Consider the following 18,295-nt stretch of genomic DNA (forward strand, 5'->3'; position numbering starts at 1 on the left):
CTGGAGGTAGGTGTGCAGAAAAGGTCTCTACTTGGAGAGAAGAAAAATCTTCTTTATGAACACAAACTTGATTAAAACATATACCTTGAGCTCAGACTGTTTCTTTTTATTCATTAGATCTGTCTGCCTCTGCTCATTCCAAAGTGGTCATCTTTACCGTTAACTCTTTGGGTAGTTCTCAGTCCTACCTTGATGTGGTGCAGAGAAATGTGGATATGTTCAGAGCCCTTGTCCCAGCTCTGGGACATTATAGTCAACACAGTGTCCTGCTTGTCGCATCTCAACCAGGTAATAGGTTTCATTTTAAATGAATTTGATGATCCAATGCATCAGTAGAATTGCCATTACTGATAAAAGTCATAAAACTGGATTATAAAAGGATGACTAGTCAATTAAATTGCTCTTATAATGAACAATACAGTATTTCCATATCCTGTCATACAGTGACTTCTTATGACTAGCATTAACTAGAAGGTTACAAATTATAATTTTTATATTATACTACTATTATTATGTTCCAGGTTATTAGCCATGCTTTTCAGTGAGAAAATGGTTAAACTCCCAAGAGAAAAATGCAGTGGCTATGTGAAAGAGCTTTTTCTAATTCTAAAGTGTCATACAATGTTAGTGAGCATGCCAGAGTACATTTTTAACATTTTGAATTTAAATTATTTGAAACTGTTTTACTTTAAGAAAGAAATATTTTTTAAAGAGTTAGATGTGGTACTGGCCTCAAGTTGGTGAACAGATTTTTTTACAGGTTCCCCATGTAGGAGTATGGCATGCATTTCACTTGTTTTTCTTATAGTAATTGAGGAACTCTGGTCTCTTTAATTCTTGACATCCTTTTGGCATAGTAGAAAAAAAGTAGTTGTGTTTTTGTTCATAATCCTATATACCACATAGTGGTGCTATATGAATCAGTATTTTTTTTTTTAAATATATTTTATTGATTTTTTACAGAGAGGAAGGGAGAGAGATAGAGAGTTAGAATCATCGATGAGAGAGAAACATCGACCAGCTGCCTCCTGCACATCTCCCCCTGGGGATGTGCCCGCAACCCAGGTACATGCCCTTGACCGGAATCGAACCTGAGACCTTTCAGTCCGCAGGCCGACGCTCTATCCACTGAGCCAAACCGGTTTCGGCTATGAATCAGTATTTTAATTTAAAGATAGAAACTCAGCTTAAGATAGATATAAAAGATAACTTGATCAATGAAAAAAATTATCTTCTGGTTTTCTGTACCCGGTTTTTATCCTTCTTGCTTAACTATTCTAGGAAATTATTCTCCACTTTATATTTAGCAACAAAGTTATGTTAAATCATGCTGAAACCTGGTGGTTTTTAAAAAAATATACATTAGAAATATACCTTATAGTGCATTTAGGACCTAAGAAGAATATATACAAGTTCTAATATACTTATTAAAATAATATTTGTTTATGAACTAGGCTAGAAGTATGTTTTTTAAAATATTTACATTTTTACCTTGTGTGCAATATTTAGTGGAGATCATGACTTATGTGACATGGAAACTGAGTGCATTTCCTGCAAATCGAGTAATCGGAATTGGATGCAATCTGGACTCACAGAGGTTACAGTATATTATTACAAATGTTTTAAAGGCAGAGACTTCAGGAAAACCAGTGTGGGTTATTGGTGAGCAGGGAGAAGACAAAGGTAAGAAGTACATTTTTACTAGTTATATTGATAACCTAAATCACTAGTGGCCATGATATTCAGATATAACTGGGGACTCAAGAATTGTGGAGCTTAGTTGGGTTTTGTTCCACATTTGGGTGCCTTTTCTGTCTAGTGAATAGATACCTCAAATGTGTTATCCTACTTATATTTACCTTTCTGTAAGTTTACAATTAGGCAAGACTCCTTAGTCAGGTTTTATATTTCTTCAAAAGTATTTTCTTAAAATTTAAGGCTTCCTATATGCTTTGATGCCAAATATTAACAGCTGTTATGTCTGGGATAGAAGTAACTTTTAAAAATGTGTACTTTTCTGTGTTTTCTAATTTTGTTATTATGGATATGTGGTATTTATATAATTTTTAAGAAAATTATTTTAATAAAATACAGTAGTATTTTACATATGTCTAAATCTGCACTGGCTACCTAGAGAGTTCAGTGTTATAGAATAAGGTTTTACAAAGCCTGACAGTGTAATTCAAGCAGAAGTACTTTCCAGGTTCAAAATGCTAAATATTAATCAATAGGACCCTAGAAAAAGGTAGCAAACAAGAACTTGGAGCCAGATGTATTAAGAGTAATGAATGTGTAGGGATTCAAACAAACCCAAGACCTGAATTTTACTCACTACTCCATTTGAATTCCGGTCCAGATTGATCTTTTGCTTATCTGGTTATTGCAAATCTCCCAGTTAGTTTGCTCTTTCTCCTCTAGTCTGCCAAATTAATAATGATATTAGCCAAGAGCTGAAGACAAATTTCCATAATATTCCTTATGCTTTTATCCTACTTCCCTTTGGCCTTTCTCATAGGAAATCAATACTGCCTTCTATTACAGTCATTTCCTATATTATATGCTAAGCTTCCTAAAAACAGGGTCAGGTTCTTATACAGCTATATAGCTCTAACAGCAGTCAGCATAGTGTCTTAGGTTTACTTATTGTCACACCATCCTTTATTTTCTCTTTATAATTTGTGATATTAATGCAACCATATTTATGAAATGTTCTAATTCATCAAAAAATTGTAACCAATTAGAGGGACTGTTTAAATAAATTTTGATATATCCAGTAGTTAAAAAGAATGAAATGCATATATAGTAGTCATTTGCAAGTTATCAATACATAAAAGGGCAAGGTAGAGAATAATGTATGATATATATTTTATACATCTGCTTCTCTATGCACAGAACATTTCTGTAAGGTTACATAAGAAACTGCTAGCTGTGATTGCTTTTAGAGAAAGGTGTCTGGCATACAAGGGAGACTTATTTTTCACTGTATACCTTTTTGTACTATTTAAATTTTTTTGCGATGTGAATGTATGATTTTTTTTTTCAACTAGAAGAACAGCTTAATAATTTACACTTTTAATAAGGAGAAGGTGCAAACACAAAATTCAAACTGGATCAGAATAAACAGCAGTTTCACAAAAGAATAAGCATCGTGAGACAATATATGGTTAGTCACCATATAGCTAACAATAACTTTTAGCTCAAAAGACTGAAAAAAATCACTGTGGAGTGATGTAATCTGGAAAAGCTTCATAGTGTAATAAGGGGGGTTTGACCGAAATCTTGAAGGATGAGATTTAAATATGCTGAGAGAGGAGGAGAAGGGATTAGGAGGAGAATGAGGTGGGCAAAGATCCCTGTGGCTGAAGCAAAGCTGTAGAGTGGGTCTAGGCAGCACAAGCCCTGGGTTTTAGTCCTGGGTTTTAGACCAGGAAAGCTATAGGCCCCTGGGCAGGTCACTCTTACCATCCCTGTATCCATTTCTGGGTTCTTAAAACAAAGTGTAACTGATGATCCCTTGGGTTCCTTCCAACTGTTTAATAACATGACTACCTCCATAACTATAACTGCGAAGGAAAATTAGGGCATTCCTTGAATACTGTGGGACTCCTTGAATGCCAAGCAAAGGAATTTAATGCTTAGAGGGATGTAGGTACATGAGAATTGAGATTACTTAAGTATAATCCTATCTAATAAAAGAGAAACATGCAAATTGACCATACCCCTGAATGCTTCCCATTGGCTAATCAGCAGGATATGCAAATTAACTGCCAACCAAGATGGCGGCCGGCAGCCAGGCAGCTGAAGCGAACAGGAGGCTTGCTTGCTCCAGTGATGGAGGAAGCCAAGGAGGAAGCCAAGGTTCCCTGCCTGCCGCTGCCCAGCTCTGAGCTCTGAATGCAACAATGTTGCAATTATAGAAGCTAAACAAGCTCCAGAAACCTGCTTTCAGCCGGCAGCGGGCTCAGAGCTTAGAGCAGCAGTGATGGCAACAGAGTTTCAATTATAGAAGCTAAACAAAGCCCAGATATCTGCTTTCAGCAGCCAAGGCCTCAAGCTGGAGCCGGCCTCAGAGCTAAAGCCAGCTCTCAGCACCAGTGACAGCCATAGAAAGTAAATAAATCCCAGAATAAAAAAAAAAAGAAAGAAAAAAAGGAGAGGCTGGGAGCTTCAGTTACCCGCCAGCCTGAAAACGGCCCTCAGCCCCTCATCCAGACTGGCCAGGCACCCCAGTGGGGACCCCCACCCTAAAGGGGGTGCGGGCAGCCTAAAAACAGCCATCAGCCCGTCATCCAGGCTGGCCAGGCACCCAAGCGGGACCCCCACCCTGATCCAGGACACCCTTCAGGGCAAACCAGCCAGCCCCCACCCGTGCACCAGGCCTCTATCCTATACTACAGGCAGGGCGGGACAGCACGAGCTGCCATCCAGGCCCCATGTGCAGCCCTGGGCAGCGGGGCATAAGCTCCGCCCCCAGCCGGGACCCCTATATGCCACCTGAGCTCCCAGCCGGGACCCCCGTGCTGCCTAAGCCCCGCACTGCTAAGCCCACCCCCAGCCGGGACCCTATGACTATTGGAGAGCAGGAAAGTGCCGCTGGGCCCTGGGTCGCTGTGGTGATCCGGCCATCAGTAAGTAGAAAAGTGCGGCCTGATCAGGGAGCAGGAAAGCCCGGCCTGAGGGCAGCCCCAAGCTGGGCCTGATCCAGGAGCAGGAAAGCCTGGCTTGCAAGCAGCACCCCCATCCTGGCCATAGCTCAAGGGAGAGTACAACATGCAGTGGAGGCCAGGAGCCTGAGAGATCAACACAGAGGGGCTCCTGCTCCAAGCCTCCATGGTGTGGCTGGGGCCCCCAGCAGACACACACACACACACACACACACACACACACACACACGGGACGCCTGCTCCGAACTTCTGCTGCCAGACTGTGGCCATCAGTAGGACATCCACTGAGGGCTCCCAGACTGTGAGAGGTGCAGGCTGGGCTGAGGGAACCCCCACCACCCAGTGCACAAATTTCGTGCACCGGGCCTCTAGTATGTAATATTTGACACATACAAAAGTATATAATGTAATGTATATATATGTTTTAGAGCAGTGGTTCTCAACCTTCCTAATGCCGCGACCCTTTAATACAGTTCCTCATGTTGTGGTGACCTCCAACCATAAAATTATTTTCGTTGCTACTTCATAACTGTAATTTTGCTACTGTTATGAATCGTAATGTAAATATCTGATATGCAGGATGTATTTTCATTGTTCATGACCCACAGGTTGAGAACCGCTGTTTTAGAGCATGATAGAATAAACATTCCTAACTTGCAAATGACTACTTATATATATGTATCCACACTCAATGAATCCACACTTAATTATTAAGAACAGTACTGATACCACTGAAACTACATATGTACTCCCCAACCCTACCTTTCATTTAGATAACACTATCAGATCACTTTTTATCCTGTTTTCTATTTGTTTTCAGAGATAGTGATAGCAATGGATTGGTATACTTAGCTTGGCCCTGAAGCCAGAAATGGATTAGAGGCTCCCTCTGCTGGTTTTATAGATATCAACTGGTGATATTTTTGTATAAGTGATACTACCACAGTAATAGCATTTATAATTATACTAGAGGCCCTCACCTGGCCTGCACCCTCTCACAATCTGGGACCACTCAAGGGATGTCAGATAGCAGGTTTTGGCCCCATCCCCGCAGGCCCGATCCAGACAGGAGGGAGCCCAATCCTGTGCGTTGAGCATCTGCCTCATGGTGGTCAGTGCGCATCATAGTGACTGGTCATTTGGTTACATAGGCTTTTATATATATAGATTGAGTGGATACTATGTGTATTAAATGGTTTGCATATCTCAACTTAAGAAGGAGATGGTGGTTTTCCAAATTAATATATCAGAAAGCTTAACACTCAGGTTGACTAATTTGTTTGTGGTTACACATGTAGTAATGGCAAAACTGAGGTTTGAACCCTGGTCGACTCTAAAGCTGTGCTTTTTCTTGCTGTGACTTAATTAGATAATTTACTTAAAGCATTTAGTACAGTGTCTGGCATCAAGTAAACACTCAGTAAATAGTAGCTGTTATTACAGTAATCAGCAAGATGGTTATGAATAAAAAATTGGTAAAAACATGTAGAACTATGTTTTGCAGTAAAGCAACATTGGGATTTGGAAACATAATAATAGCAAGTGTGTAAGTAAAATTATTCTCCAACTATTTCAGAGACAAGTGGCAACTACAGCCTAGGGAGAAATCATATAACATACAAAATGCTTTAGGATCTGTTTCCTGCTTCCTTCCCCAGCTTCATCTTCTGCCATTCAGCCAGGCATTCTATGCTAGTCAGATGGTCAACTTGCAATTTCCTGAATGGTTCATGCACTCTTATGTCTCCCTGCCTTTGCACCTGATGCTTCCTTTCCCTGAATATTCATTCACTGGCTACCTTCTGCTTACCCTTCAAGACTGGGCTTGAGTGCCACCTCTCCCAGGAAGCCTTTCCTAATTATCCAGGTTAAGTAAGTTTATGCCTCTATTATAAACACTATCACACTATGTTATAACTGCATACTGACCAGTCTTACCCCACAAGACTATAGGTTCCTTGGAATGGTCTCAGTAAATGTGTTTTGAGATGAAGGGATGATTCTGACACCATCTTGTGGTCAAAGGTCATTCATATTATGCCACACCAAATTAGATAGTCAGCAAAACATGTACTTTGGAGCAGCTATTTTCAGCTGTGATATTGATATCATATGTAAACTGCAGGTAGCTCCTTCCAATGGTGTTCTAGAAATCCAAGGCTGGACCTCAGGACAGAGTGTTAGATCATCTGCTTTACGTACACATCCATCTTACCGAAGGGGAAGGTGTTATATGTAAAGGAAAAGTGCTGTCCCATGGTCATTTTTCATTCAAATTTTGGGCTCCAGAGGATTATTGTTCTTGAAGAATGGAACCAAAAAGATTAGGATTGATATTAGATACAATATTTAAAAGGGCTCCCTAAACTAGCATGGATTTACATTTAGGAAGTTTGAAATCTAGCCTAGAATAGATGGTGAAATTATTCCTCACCTGGTGAAAGAAATTAGTCTGTGTGGGTCCCAGCAGAACAAATACCAAGTGTTTGTAATACTTGAGAGCCTGTTATTCGCAGCCTGCTGAGGAAGGAAGGCTTTTTATTTGGACAGTAAAATAGTCCAGATAGAACTATTGTTGATGAGAGAGAACAGGTAAGGAGGCTGCAAGTAGACTTTGGGGGTCATGTGTTTTGGGGATTGTAGCTCAAAGTCTTACCCCAGCTGTCACTACAGCACATTTAGTGTCATTAGTGGAAAATGTAACTATTGCTAGAAGGTGGGTACCCTTGATGGCAAACAATCATTTATCACATCTTAATCCTAAAAGAGTTATTAACAAAATATAATTGATTTTTCACTTTTTAGTTACCAAATGGGGTGGCCAAGAAGAAGTCATGAGTCATAACTCTCAGGTGCAGCTGTCCAGCAGGTAACACTGAGTGTAAACTTACATTTCTCTAACTAACATTTACTTATCGGGCTCCTGCAGACAAAACTAGCTAGTATGGACAAATCCAAAAATACAAGGGAGCAATGTTTTCTATTGTTTCTTATCTGAAAATGAATCAGAGTGCTTTGCAAACTTTACTTCAGATACACACTTGACATTTCTTTAAATGTTGAACAGGTTCCTGATTTATAGACAGTGATTTACTGCTCCCATATCTAAACATCTAAGGATATTGACAATTTTCCTTTTTTAAAAATATATTTTATTGATTTTTTACAGAGAGGAAGGGAGAGGGATAGAGAGTTAGAAACATCGATGAGAGAGAAACATCGATCAGCTGCCTCCTGCACATCCCCCACTGGGGATGTGCCCACAGCCAAGATACATGCCCTTGACCGGAATTGAACCTGGGACCCTTCAGTCCGCAGGCTGACGCTCTGTCCGTTGAGCCAAATCGGTTAGGTCTTGACAATTTTCTTTAATGTAGATGAAAACTTCTCATACCACTTAAAATTTGAAATGTACTTATTAATCACACATAAATACATTTAGAAATTAGTCTAACACGAATGGATAAGCCATATTATAAGTGCAGGCAAAAACAAAGTATAATGCACAGATGCTTGTATCTTTTGCTTTATTCAGAGGCCTTCTGGGGGTATAGAGCTTATAGGTTGGACTCTACATATATTTTCACACCATTTGTTGTTTCACCATCATATAATGACATACTTTCCTACAGTCTGAGTGGTGGAGATTTTTAGCTTTTTAAAACTTCAGCATATAGTTCTTAACTGGAAAGAATATTCTCTTACTGATAAGGGGAGTATGTTGCACAATCCATTCTAACCTGATTCTTTATGTAAACCTGCATTTATAGCTTTTAAAAGGAAGAAATTCAAACATGTTTTTAAATTTTATATCATGTTTTATTAGTTACCAAAACAATGTGTACTATTATAAAACTGTAAATGCTGTTGATATCTATAAAGCAGGAAGTGAAAAGCTGGGGTAATTCCATTCTCTAAGAACCACTGTTAGCAGTTTAGTGCCCATATGTTCAAACATTTCTTTCAGTGCTTCTGCAAACATCATCTTTTATTATTTTTATTATAATAGATTTATGTTATTCATATTATCTTGCTTTGTTTTCTTTCTTTTTTAAAATATATTTTATTGATTTTTTACAGAGAGGAAAGGAGAGGGGTAGAGAGTTAGAAACATCGATGAGAGAGAAACATCGATCAGCTGCCTCCTGCACACTCCCCACTGGGGTTGTGCCTGCAACCAAGATACAAGTCCTTGACTGGAATCGAACCTGGGACCCTTGAGTCTGCAGGCTGATGCTTTATCCGCTGAGCCAAACCGGTTAGGGTGCTTTGTTTTCTTAATAATAAATCTTGGACATTTTCCATATTGCCCATATAAATCTACTTTATTCTTCTCTAGAGCTACATGGCACTATATTAGATAGAGATTTATTTAACTCACTTTTGATTAATTGTGTCCAAATTTTTTCTGTCTCAGACAAGGCAAACATAATTATATGTATATCTTTGCACATTTGAGCATATTGCTGTAGGACAAATTCCTGGAAGAGGAATTTCTAGATTAAATGTTGCCAAATCTTTCTCCTAAAAAATTGTATCACCTTATACTCTCACCGGCAGTTATGGGAATGCCTTTTTTTCTGTAGCTTCTCTAAAAGTAGTTACCGATTTTTTTTAATATTTGCCAATTTTGTTAGGCAAAACTGATGTATTGTTTCAACTCACATTTAGTTAAATAGTAGTAGTGGTAGAGCATCTTTTTATGTTAAGTTATTTTTATTGTCCTTCTATGAACTGCTTATCCAACATTTTAAGAAAACCTTAATCATTAGTTTATTTGTGGATTTTCCTAACAATTAGTGTATAACTCATATTTCTGTGTTATAAAAATATGTAACTAATACTTTAAATTGAAAGACTAAATGCATATTTTATTCATTTTCTGAATTGATTTTTTTTCCATAACCTAGAGCCATGGAACTATTAAAGGTAAAAGGTCAAAGATCTTGGTCTGTTGGACTATCAGTAGCTGACCTGGTTGACAGTCTTATAAATGATAGAAAGAAAGTGCATTCTGTATCAACTTTAGCAAAGGTAATTGCTATTCTCACTCTCTCATCATATGGTTAAACTTTTATATTATTAGCTTAAAACCTGAAAAGATGCTATTCATATTGTAATGAGGTATCTTCAATATTAGAGTAATACATGGAAGGGAAACAGTTTGGTCTAATCCCTCTCCTCTTGGCTATGGAAATTCTGCACTTCTATGTTTCTCTTCACCCCCATGTAATTTTGGGGAATTCCTAAGAAGCATTTATATATTCCATAAAGTCCTTCTGGTTGTCCTTTATCACCTTAGCCAGCCAGGTCACTCCAGACTGATGTGTCACCAGTCTTAGCTGTTCATCAGTTTGCACTCTCCGGCTCAGTTGTCCTTTACCACTTCATCTCAAGCACCACTAAGACAGGCACAAATGCTTAACCAAATCTTCTTGAAAACTTAGGAATTCCAGGAGAAATAAAACATGGAAAGGAGAACTTAAAACAGGTTATTACATTGGACTGTACCCAGAGCCCATTCTGTGCCACTTCCCTGGGAATCTATTCTAACAGTCTTTTTTCTTTGCCCCCAACTTGCTACTCATATTGCAGGGGGCTAGCTTCTCTTCCCATAAAGGGGATATCTTTGACCAAGTTCCTCCCATCTCACAAAAAATATTTTAAACAATAACTTGAATTTAGAAAATAAATGAACAATTTTTTTTCTTAAAGTTCAACTTTGTACTACGGCTATAAAAGCAAGAAAGTAACCATATTTATGATATTAACTTGTTTGTAGTGCTTTAGCTCTATTATAATCTAATTTTATTCATTTCAGGGATATTATGATATAAATAGTGAAGTGTTTTTAAGTTTGCCTTGCATCCTTGGAACCAGTGGGGTATCTGAAGTCATCAAAAGCACAGTGCAAGAAGACAGAGTGACTGAGAAGCTCCAGAGCAGCGCCTCCTCACTCCGTGATCTCCAGCAACAGTTAAAACTTTAAGTCCAAAGTTCACAGCTACCTGGAGGGAAGCGTCATTTAATTTTGCCAACATATATAGGGTTGAGAACTTCTGTATCTCATTATCCTTACAAACTGCTTGGTTAAGGTAGATGGTTTTTTGGTTGGTTTTGTAATTTGAATTCTTAGGGAGTTAGATAAGGAGGGGGAAAATCTGATTTTCTTTGTCGTTCTTTATATAACTACTAGAGGCCCGGTGCACGAAATTCGGGCCTCTAGTAGTTATATAGTTATATAGGGTCCCTAGGACTGGCCAGCAATCAGAGCCAGTCAGGGTCCCTGCCTCCCCGTCTCCCTGCCTCCTCCTTCCCTCGCTCCCTCAGTGCCCCGCCACTGCCACTGGTCGCCTGCCATGTTCCGCACTGCCCCTTGGTGGTCAGCACGTCATAGTGAGTGATCGAACTCCCAGTCGAACTCCCGAGGAGACACTTTGCATATTAGCCTTTTATATATAGATATTCTTTAAACCTATAGCGGAGATGAACTTTATCTGCAAAATGCATCATGTAAAATTATGTATCCTCAACTGGAAGCACATTCAGCACTTTGGGAATATTTTGAAAGTAATATATTTTTAGAAGAAAAGTACTCTTCAACTGTTACAGTAAACATACTAAGTCAAAGGGTCAGTATGGATTTGCCAAATCTGTGCTAGGTATATAGTCAAAGGATCCACAATTTAAGGTATAAAAATAAAGTTGGTAGTAATGGTAATAAAGCATTTTGTTTTCCTTCTTCAATTAATTAGCTACCAAACAATGGAAAAGAATTTTACATGTACTTTAAAATAGTAAAAGGGAAAGTGAATTTTTTTAATATATGAAAAAAAAGTATAGTTTACCTTCCAGTGGAACTGTCCTTTTTGAAATTTTCTATAACCTCTTTCTGGGCTATCAGAGTTCTAACATCTCATAAATTCACAGTAATATTAGTAGAATCATAGAGAAATGTGTATTTTCAGTGAAAATAGATTGTGAATGAAAGCCAAGCAGTTTACTTTTAAGCTAAAATATGAGGTTGTCATAAAAGCCATTGGTTTTAAAGGGGGAGAGGTTGGATGAACTGATTATTCTGAGCAGATCCTTTAACAATTCCTAAAGAAACAATCAGAGTACATACGCTTTGGTGATGGTTCAATAACAATATCTTCATATGTGAAAGATTGCATATCATTACTGAGGTGGCATACAACTAATAGTAACAACCAACATCAACACTTGATGTTTCAGGTAGTGTGATGAGCACTTTATTATTTTGTTGAATTCTCACTGTAAACCATTGAGGTGGGGATTATCATCCTCATTTTATAGAGGAGGAAACTGAGCTTTAGTGACCAAGATCTCATGGGTAAAGGGCACTTATCCATACAACCTCTACTTTTTCTAATTGCTAGTAGAGGGAAAAGGCCTAATAGCCAAAATAGTCACCACAGGACCCTAAAGCTGGGGTTCTGTACCTTCCATTCTCATGCAGGAGCTGACTTCCCCCACCCCCGGCCCCCCCAGCGTAGTTTTTAGAAAGATTGATTCCCTGACTTCCCAGATTTTCCCTCAGCAAATGGCAGAGAGGGGTATGCACTGCGGTAGGTGCTTATTTATTTGGTTATTCAGGTAGTATTGACTGGGAGCCCACTATACTGCAGCACTGCATTTTTAGGCACTGCAGGTACAGTGGTGAGCAAACCTGGGTTAGGTGCAAGCCCTTAAGGTCCTTATAATCTAGTATGCATACACAGTGATCGAATGTCACAAGTAAATAGACAATTGAAAATGTAATAAGTTCTGCGAAGAATTCCAGGTGCTTTGAAAGCGTATCATAAATAAATGGTCAGAGAGATAGGAGCCCAATGGTTTAAAGGACAGATACATCCTAGATAGAGAGGAAACCGTTGATCTAATGCTGATTTGGTACAATAATGTTTATAATGATGAGCTTAAATCATTAAGATGAGAGTATATTCAGTATATAATTCAGTTCATATTATATCCTCTGTTTAAAAAGTAGGAAAGTAATATGCTTGGAAAGATTCCCACCAGAATTAACTAGTATAAAAACCTTGGACATTTGAGAGAGATGAGCATTAGTTCTGGTGTAAGTTCACTGGATGGATAGATTATTTTGGTGTTACTCTAACAATGTATCCTCATTGTCCATTTGTATGAGATAGGAAAGTAAAACTGAAAGAACGATTCTTATGTTTTTTAGAAATACAACTAGCCTTTTCTAATATCAGATACCTAATGAGAAATTAGATAATTTTACTGTCTACTATGCTCTAAAACATAAACCTAACCACAAGATACTGTATTATAGATGAATTGCCAAGAATTTGCTACATTAATTATAGAAACATGACAATGCAACAGATATTTATTGAGCACCTATTATTATTCCAAGTACTATGTTAGAATCTGAATATTCAAAGATGAGAAACAGCCCTTGCCCTACAGAAGCCCACAGCATAGAAGTAATTCTATCAGACAGTTCCTTGAGTGTTGAATATTATCAGTTATGTTGTAAATTCCATATACAAGTCAAGAAGCAGTACCACCACCATCTCACTATGATTTGGTAATAATTTGACATTTGTGATGCTGCTATTAAGTTTCACTTTTTTATTTTTCCAAAATCATGCAATGTCTCTTGTTCTAAGTTTTGGTGATGCTTGGAGTAAAATGATTCTTTGATATTGTAGCAGAAATAAATATTTTATTTTTCCAGTTTTACATTGCGATTTTCCTTAAATGTCAAAAATTATGAAAAAAATAAACTTTGACTTTAAAATTACCGGGAGATGTTTAATTTATTGAATGGAAGGAAATTTATTCAGATTGAAGAGAAAGATCCTTTCTTATAATTCTATAGTCCCCAAGATATTTAGTTATTTCATTTTAAGTGGCTTAAGTGCAAAATGAAGAGACTGGATTTTGTTAATTGTTTGCAAACTTTAAAAAAATATTTTTAGCAAGAAAACTTTTTATTAATTGCACTCCCCTAATTAATAAAAGCATAGTTGCTCTAAATTAGGTGTGGGGAACCTTTTTTCTGCCAAGAGCCATATGGATATTTATAACATCATTTGAGGTCATGCAAAATTATCAACTTAAAAATTTGCCTATTATATGTGGTCAGACATTTAATTTACTCACCCCCAATTCCTTGGCAGGGCCAGACCAAATGATTTCTCAAGCGTTGTACAGCCCATGGGCGGGCTGGACGTTCTCTTTCCCTGCCTAAGCGAAGGTACTCCTGAGTAAGCTGTTTGAAGACCAGATTGCTTTTAAGCGACTTAAAAGAGGTGCAGTGGCAAGATAGACTGCTTTATAGTTTCCTTTGACGAACTGTATGCTTTACTAACGTATGGTGTCCATATTTTTAAAAGCAATATAGTTTTTGTGTGTGCATGCAACGATTTATAATGATGCTTTCACGTGGTTTCGATTATACCCTTTGTGTATGTGACCTTCACTTCAGTGCCATCTTGGAAGGGAATTAATACCACAACCTGTTCCTCGTTAGCACTAGGCTGAATCATCCAAATTACCATACTACAGTTTACAATACCTTGAATAACATTATACTTATAAAACTGGTAATGTTCAGTGACTAATATGACTATGAACAACTTTTATCCGAAGTAGAAATTCAGTTAAGATCAAGTACTCTTGTGCTGTACACAGTGAGCATCTGAAGACGAGCCTGCCCTCAAAGACTTGGACTTTGACAGTGGACAGGTTAGTATACAAATGTAGTGCAAAGTAAAATGCAGCCTGTGTTAGCATTTAGGTCTGGGCACAGAGAAGTTCTGACCCAGGGGAATGGTTTCCTGAAGAAATTACTGCCAGACTTCCTGTGAAGGAGGAATCTGCACTTGGCCCTTGGGAATGCAGTATTAAGAACTTCAGGCAAACACACACCCTGAGACACTGGGCATCATGTAATGCAAGCCGCCCGTGTTAGACGGTTAAAAACTTCGGCCCAGCCCTATCCGGTTTGGCTCAGTGGATAGAGCGTCGGCCTGCAGACTCAGGGGTCCAGGGTTCGATTCCGGTCAAGGGCATGTGCCTTGGTTGCGGGCACATCCCCAGTGGGGGCGTGCAGGAGGCAGCTGATCAATGTTTCTCTCTCATCGATGTTTCTGACTCTCTATCCCTCTCCCTTCCTCTCTGTGAAAAATCAATAAAATGTTTTTAACCCCCTCCCCCCCCAAAAAAAACACACAAAACTTCGGCCCAAGCCAGACGTGCACTTGCTATTATCACAAGGGTCACTGGCAGTTGTCTGGCGCACAGTCCAGTGCCCTCCCGTTCGATGAATCAGCCATTAAAGCTCGTTGGCAAGACCTTCAGTACTTGCCCTCCCTGCACCCGCCCCCCTAGTCTGAGGGCAACAGTGAAACACCTGCAGATCTGCCCCAGCCCCGGGTCTCGACCCTCGGCACCAGCGGCCCCGCAACACGGGCGCGACCAGCCGCACCTGAGCAGCGGGTGGGCGGGAACCACCCAGCTTCAGCGCTGACCTCGGAAGTGACGTAACGGAAGCGGAAGGTATGTCGTGGCGGCCGACTTCCTGTTGTTAGGGGCGGGGCGGCGGGGGTCTGGCTGCTCGGTGCTCAGTGCTGTGGGGCGGCCTGGGCGGCCCCGGCGCGGCTGACCCTCTACCTGCGGGGACGGGGCGGCGCGGTGGCCGCCATGGCCGTGTCGGAGAGCCAGCTCAAGAAGATGGTGTCCAAGGTGAGGCCGCGACGCGCTCGCCCCGGCGCGCGCCCACCGCCGCCTTCCGTGCCCGGGCCGGCATGGCCCGACCAGTCCAGCGAGCCTGCCCGGCCCACCGGCCGGGAGCCCGGTGTGGTCCTCGGGCGCCTGTGCGGCCCGGACCCAGAGGTCCCGGTCGCCTAGTCCCGTTCCCGATGCCGGGCCGGGGAGGGTGGGGGGCGGCGGCTGTCAACAAAGGCGCGGGCTGGAGGCCGTCTGCCACCTGCCGCCCGCCCCCTTCTCTTTGGGTTGAGTTTGGAGCAGTCTGTGGGGCAGAACAGTTTTCGTTTTCGTTTTTATAAACACAAAGAGAAGGTTGTATTTAATTGTCGATCTGGGGCAGCCCTGCACTCCAGTGTAGGGATCGTCAGCTCTGGCCCTTCCCTCGAAGCCCCGGAGATTGTGTCTCCCTGTTTTGTATTCCTCACGCAGCTCCGTCCCCGACCCGCGGGAGAGCAGTAACTGTTGGTGAACAGGCTCCATTTAGGCAAAAACGCCCAGAGGAGCCAAAATACCAGTCCCTCCCTACTTCGGGTGAAATAAAGAGAATTGCATTACCATGTCAGGGGCTTTGGTTTGCTCAGAGCAACTATCTTTTCATTTACGTTTTAAATCTTGTTTTTCAATTGCAGTTTACATTCTTTATTATTTTGTATTAGTTTCAGGTGCACAGCATAGTGGTTAGATAAGCAGATACTTTGCAAAGTGTTCCCTCTGATGGTATTTCCACCTGGCGCCATACATAGTCATTACAGTATTATTTGGTATGTTCTTTAGCTGCATTTGACATCCCATGACAGTTTTGTGACTACCAGTTTGTACTTTTTAATCCGTTCACCTCTTTCATCCAGCCTCCCAGCCCCCCTCACCGCTGGTAGCCATCAGTCTGTTCTCTGTATCTATGAGTCTGTTTCTATTGTTTGTTTGTTTTGTTCTTTAGATTCCACATAAAAGTAAAATCATATAGTATTTGTATTTCTCTGTCTGACTTATTTCACTTAGCATTAATGTCCTCTAGGTCCATTCATGCTGTCACAAATGGTAAGATTTCATTCTTTTTTATGACTGAGTAATATTCCATTGCGTTTATTCACTATATCTTGTTTATCCACTTCTCTATTGATGGACACTTGGGTTGCTTTCATATCTTTTTAAAAAATATATTTTTACTGATTTCGGAGAAGGGAAAGGGAGAGAGAGATCGAAGCATCAGTGATGAGAGAGAATCGTTGATCAGCTTCCTCCTGCTCACCCCCTTCTGGGGTTTGAGCCTGCCATCCAGGCATGTGCCCTTGACCAGAATCGAACCTGGGACCCTTCAGTCTGCAGGCCGACGCTCTGTCCACTGAGCCAAACCAGCTAGGGCGGAAAGTGACAGTTTTCAAAATATTTCTTCTCTTGGTTGTCTAGTATCTTCTAGTCTTCTCGGTTTTCTTTTGATAAAGTAGTTATTCTTAATTGTCGAGAAAGTTTTGGGGAGCCCTAAAAAATTGTGGCCCAGACCTATGTTGTAACATTTATATATCACTTTTTAAAAAACAGTACATTGTTTTACATACTGTGTGACTGAAGAGTGTCTGTTCCATGCAGTTTTTGATCTTTAAATTGATAACATAGTATTAAGTATATATGGACAAGAATATTCAGATATTGATTTTGAATTTTAAAACCATAATTAAGATTTCAAGGCTTCCTCTAGAGCAGTGGTTCTCAACCTTCCTAATGCCTCGACCCTTTAATACAGTTCTTCATGTTGTGGTGACCCCCAACCATAAAATTATTTTTGTTGCTACTTTGTAACTGTAATTTTGCTACTGTTATGAATCGTAATGTAAATATCTGATATGCAGGATGTATTTTCATTGTTACAAATTGAACATAATTAAAGCATAGTGATTAATCACAAAACAATATGTAATTATATATGTGTTTTCTGATGGTCTTAGGCGACCCCTGTGAAAGGGTTGTTCGACCCCCAAAGGGGTCGCAACCCACAGGTTGAGAACCACTGCTCTAGAGGAACCTGCCTCCCTCTCTGTCTAACCTCTCTTTACCCTAAGAAACAAAAAGGATGTAGGGGAGAGGTGGAAGAAGGCATTCTACCTATCTTTTAGTTTTTTGGCCCAATATCTGAAAAACTGAGTCTCCTACAAGTGATAATATTAATTCTGAGTATCAGCATCTTTTCTCCAGCCAATAAGTAGGTGGTAGGAATCTATAGCATCAATTTGTGAAATTTCATACTCTGGTGGAGGACTAGCTTCAGGTGTTATTCTTTCAGTTGGGCGTGGCTCCTGTAGGAATTGATAGCCAGGACCCTAGACACAGGTGATGGTTCTTGATTCTTTCTTTTTTTTAAATATATTTTATTGATTTTTCACAGAGAGGAAGGGAGAGGGATAGAGAGAAACATCGATCAGCTGCCTCCTGCACACTCTCCAATGGGGATGTGCCCGCAACCAAGGTACATGCCCTTGACCGGAATGGAACCTGGGACCTTTCAGTCCACAGGCTGACGCTCTATCCACTGAGCCAAACTGGTGAGGGCTGGTTCTTGATTCTTTGTCTGATTGGGGGACCCTGCACCCATCATAGTACTTTGCTCCACCTGTCTTGACCTATTTTATTTTGAGGTACAGTTGACATACAACATTATATTATCTTTTTATATATTACAGATCACTTTTTCCTTTGAACATTATCTTAGCTCCCAACTTAAATATAACTTTTAGTTAACACCCTCCTATGTCATTTTAGCAATTTATGGCGGTATATTTATACCATTAGTCCATCTTGCTTTATACAAATAACTAAGTTTTTCAGGCTTTAATATTAATGACTAGTCAGAACCATTGTACTTTTAAGAAGAT

At 40.0% G+C, this 18,295-nt stretch overlaps 2 protein-coding genes across 6 annotated transcripts in view; both read left to right on the plus strand.

Annotated features, from left to right (window-relative positions):
- Positions 1 to 13,459, plus strand: part of UEVLD (UEV and lactate/malate dehyrogenase domains) — a 30,972-nt gene extending 17,513 nt beyond the window's left edge. For 4 of the 5 annotated variants that reach the window (XM_070428176.1, XM_070428175.1, XM_070428177.1 and 1 more), the window contains 5 exons: positions 118 to 288; positions 1,510 to 1,683; positions 7,470 to 7,533; positions 9,575 to 9,698; positions 10,486 to 13,459. In XM_070428176.1, coding sequence (XP_070284277.1) covers positions 118 to 288; positions 1,510 to 1,683; positions 7,470 to 7,533; positions 9,575 to 9,698; positions 10,486 to 10,653 — 701 coding nt within the window. In that variant the 3' untranslated portion in view covers positions 10,654 to 13,459. The remainder of the gene's footprint in view (positions 1 to 117; positions 289 to 1,509; positions 1,684 to 7,469; positions 7,534 to 9,574; positions 9,699 to 10,485) is intronic. The other variant, XM_070428179.1, reaches the window with a different exon arrangement.
- A 1,793-nt stretch (positions 13,460 to 15,252) lies between these two features.
- The window catches only part of TSG101 (tumor susceptibility 101), a 31,769-nt gene continuing 28,726 nt past the window's right edge, over positions 15,253 to 18,295 (plus strand). Inside the window, exon 1 of the mRNA XM_070428180.1 lies at positions 15,253 to 15,404. Within this exon, the coding sequence (XP_070284281.1) occupies positions 15,363 to 15,404 (42 nt within the window). The 5' untranslated portion in view covers positions 15,253 to 15,362. The remainder of the gene's footprint in view (positions 15,405 to 18,295) is intronic.

This window comes from Myotis yumanensis, unplaced genomic scaffold (genome assembly GCF_028538775.1).
Source record: "Myotis yumanensis isolate MYYU_CA2020_CCGP unplaced genomic scaffold, mMyoYum1.0.hap1 SCAF_10, whole genome shotgun sequence".
NCBI lineage: Eukaryota > Metazoa > Chordata > Mammalia > Chiroptera > Vespertilionidae > Myotis > Myotis yumanensis.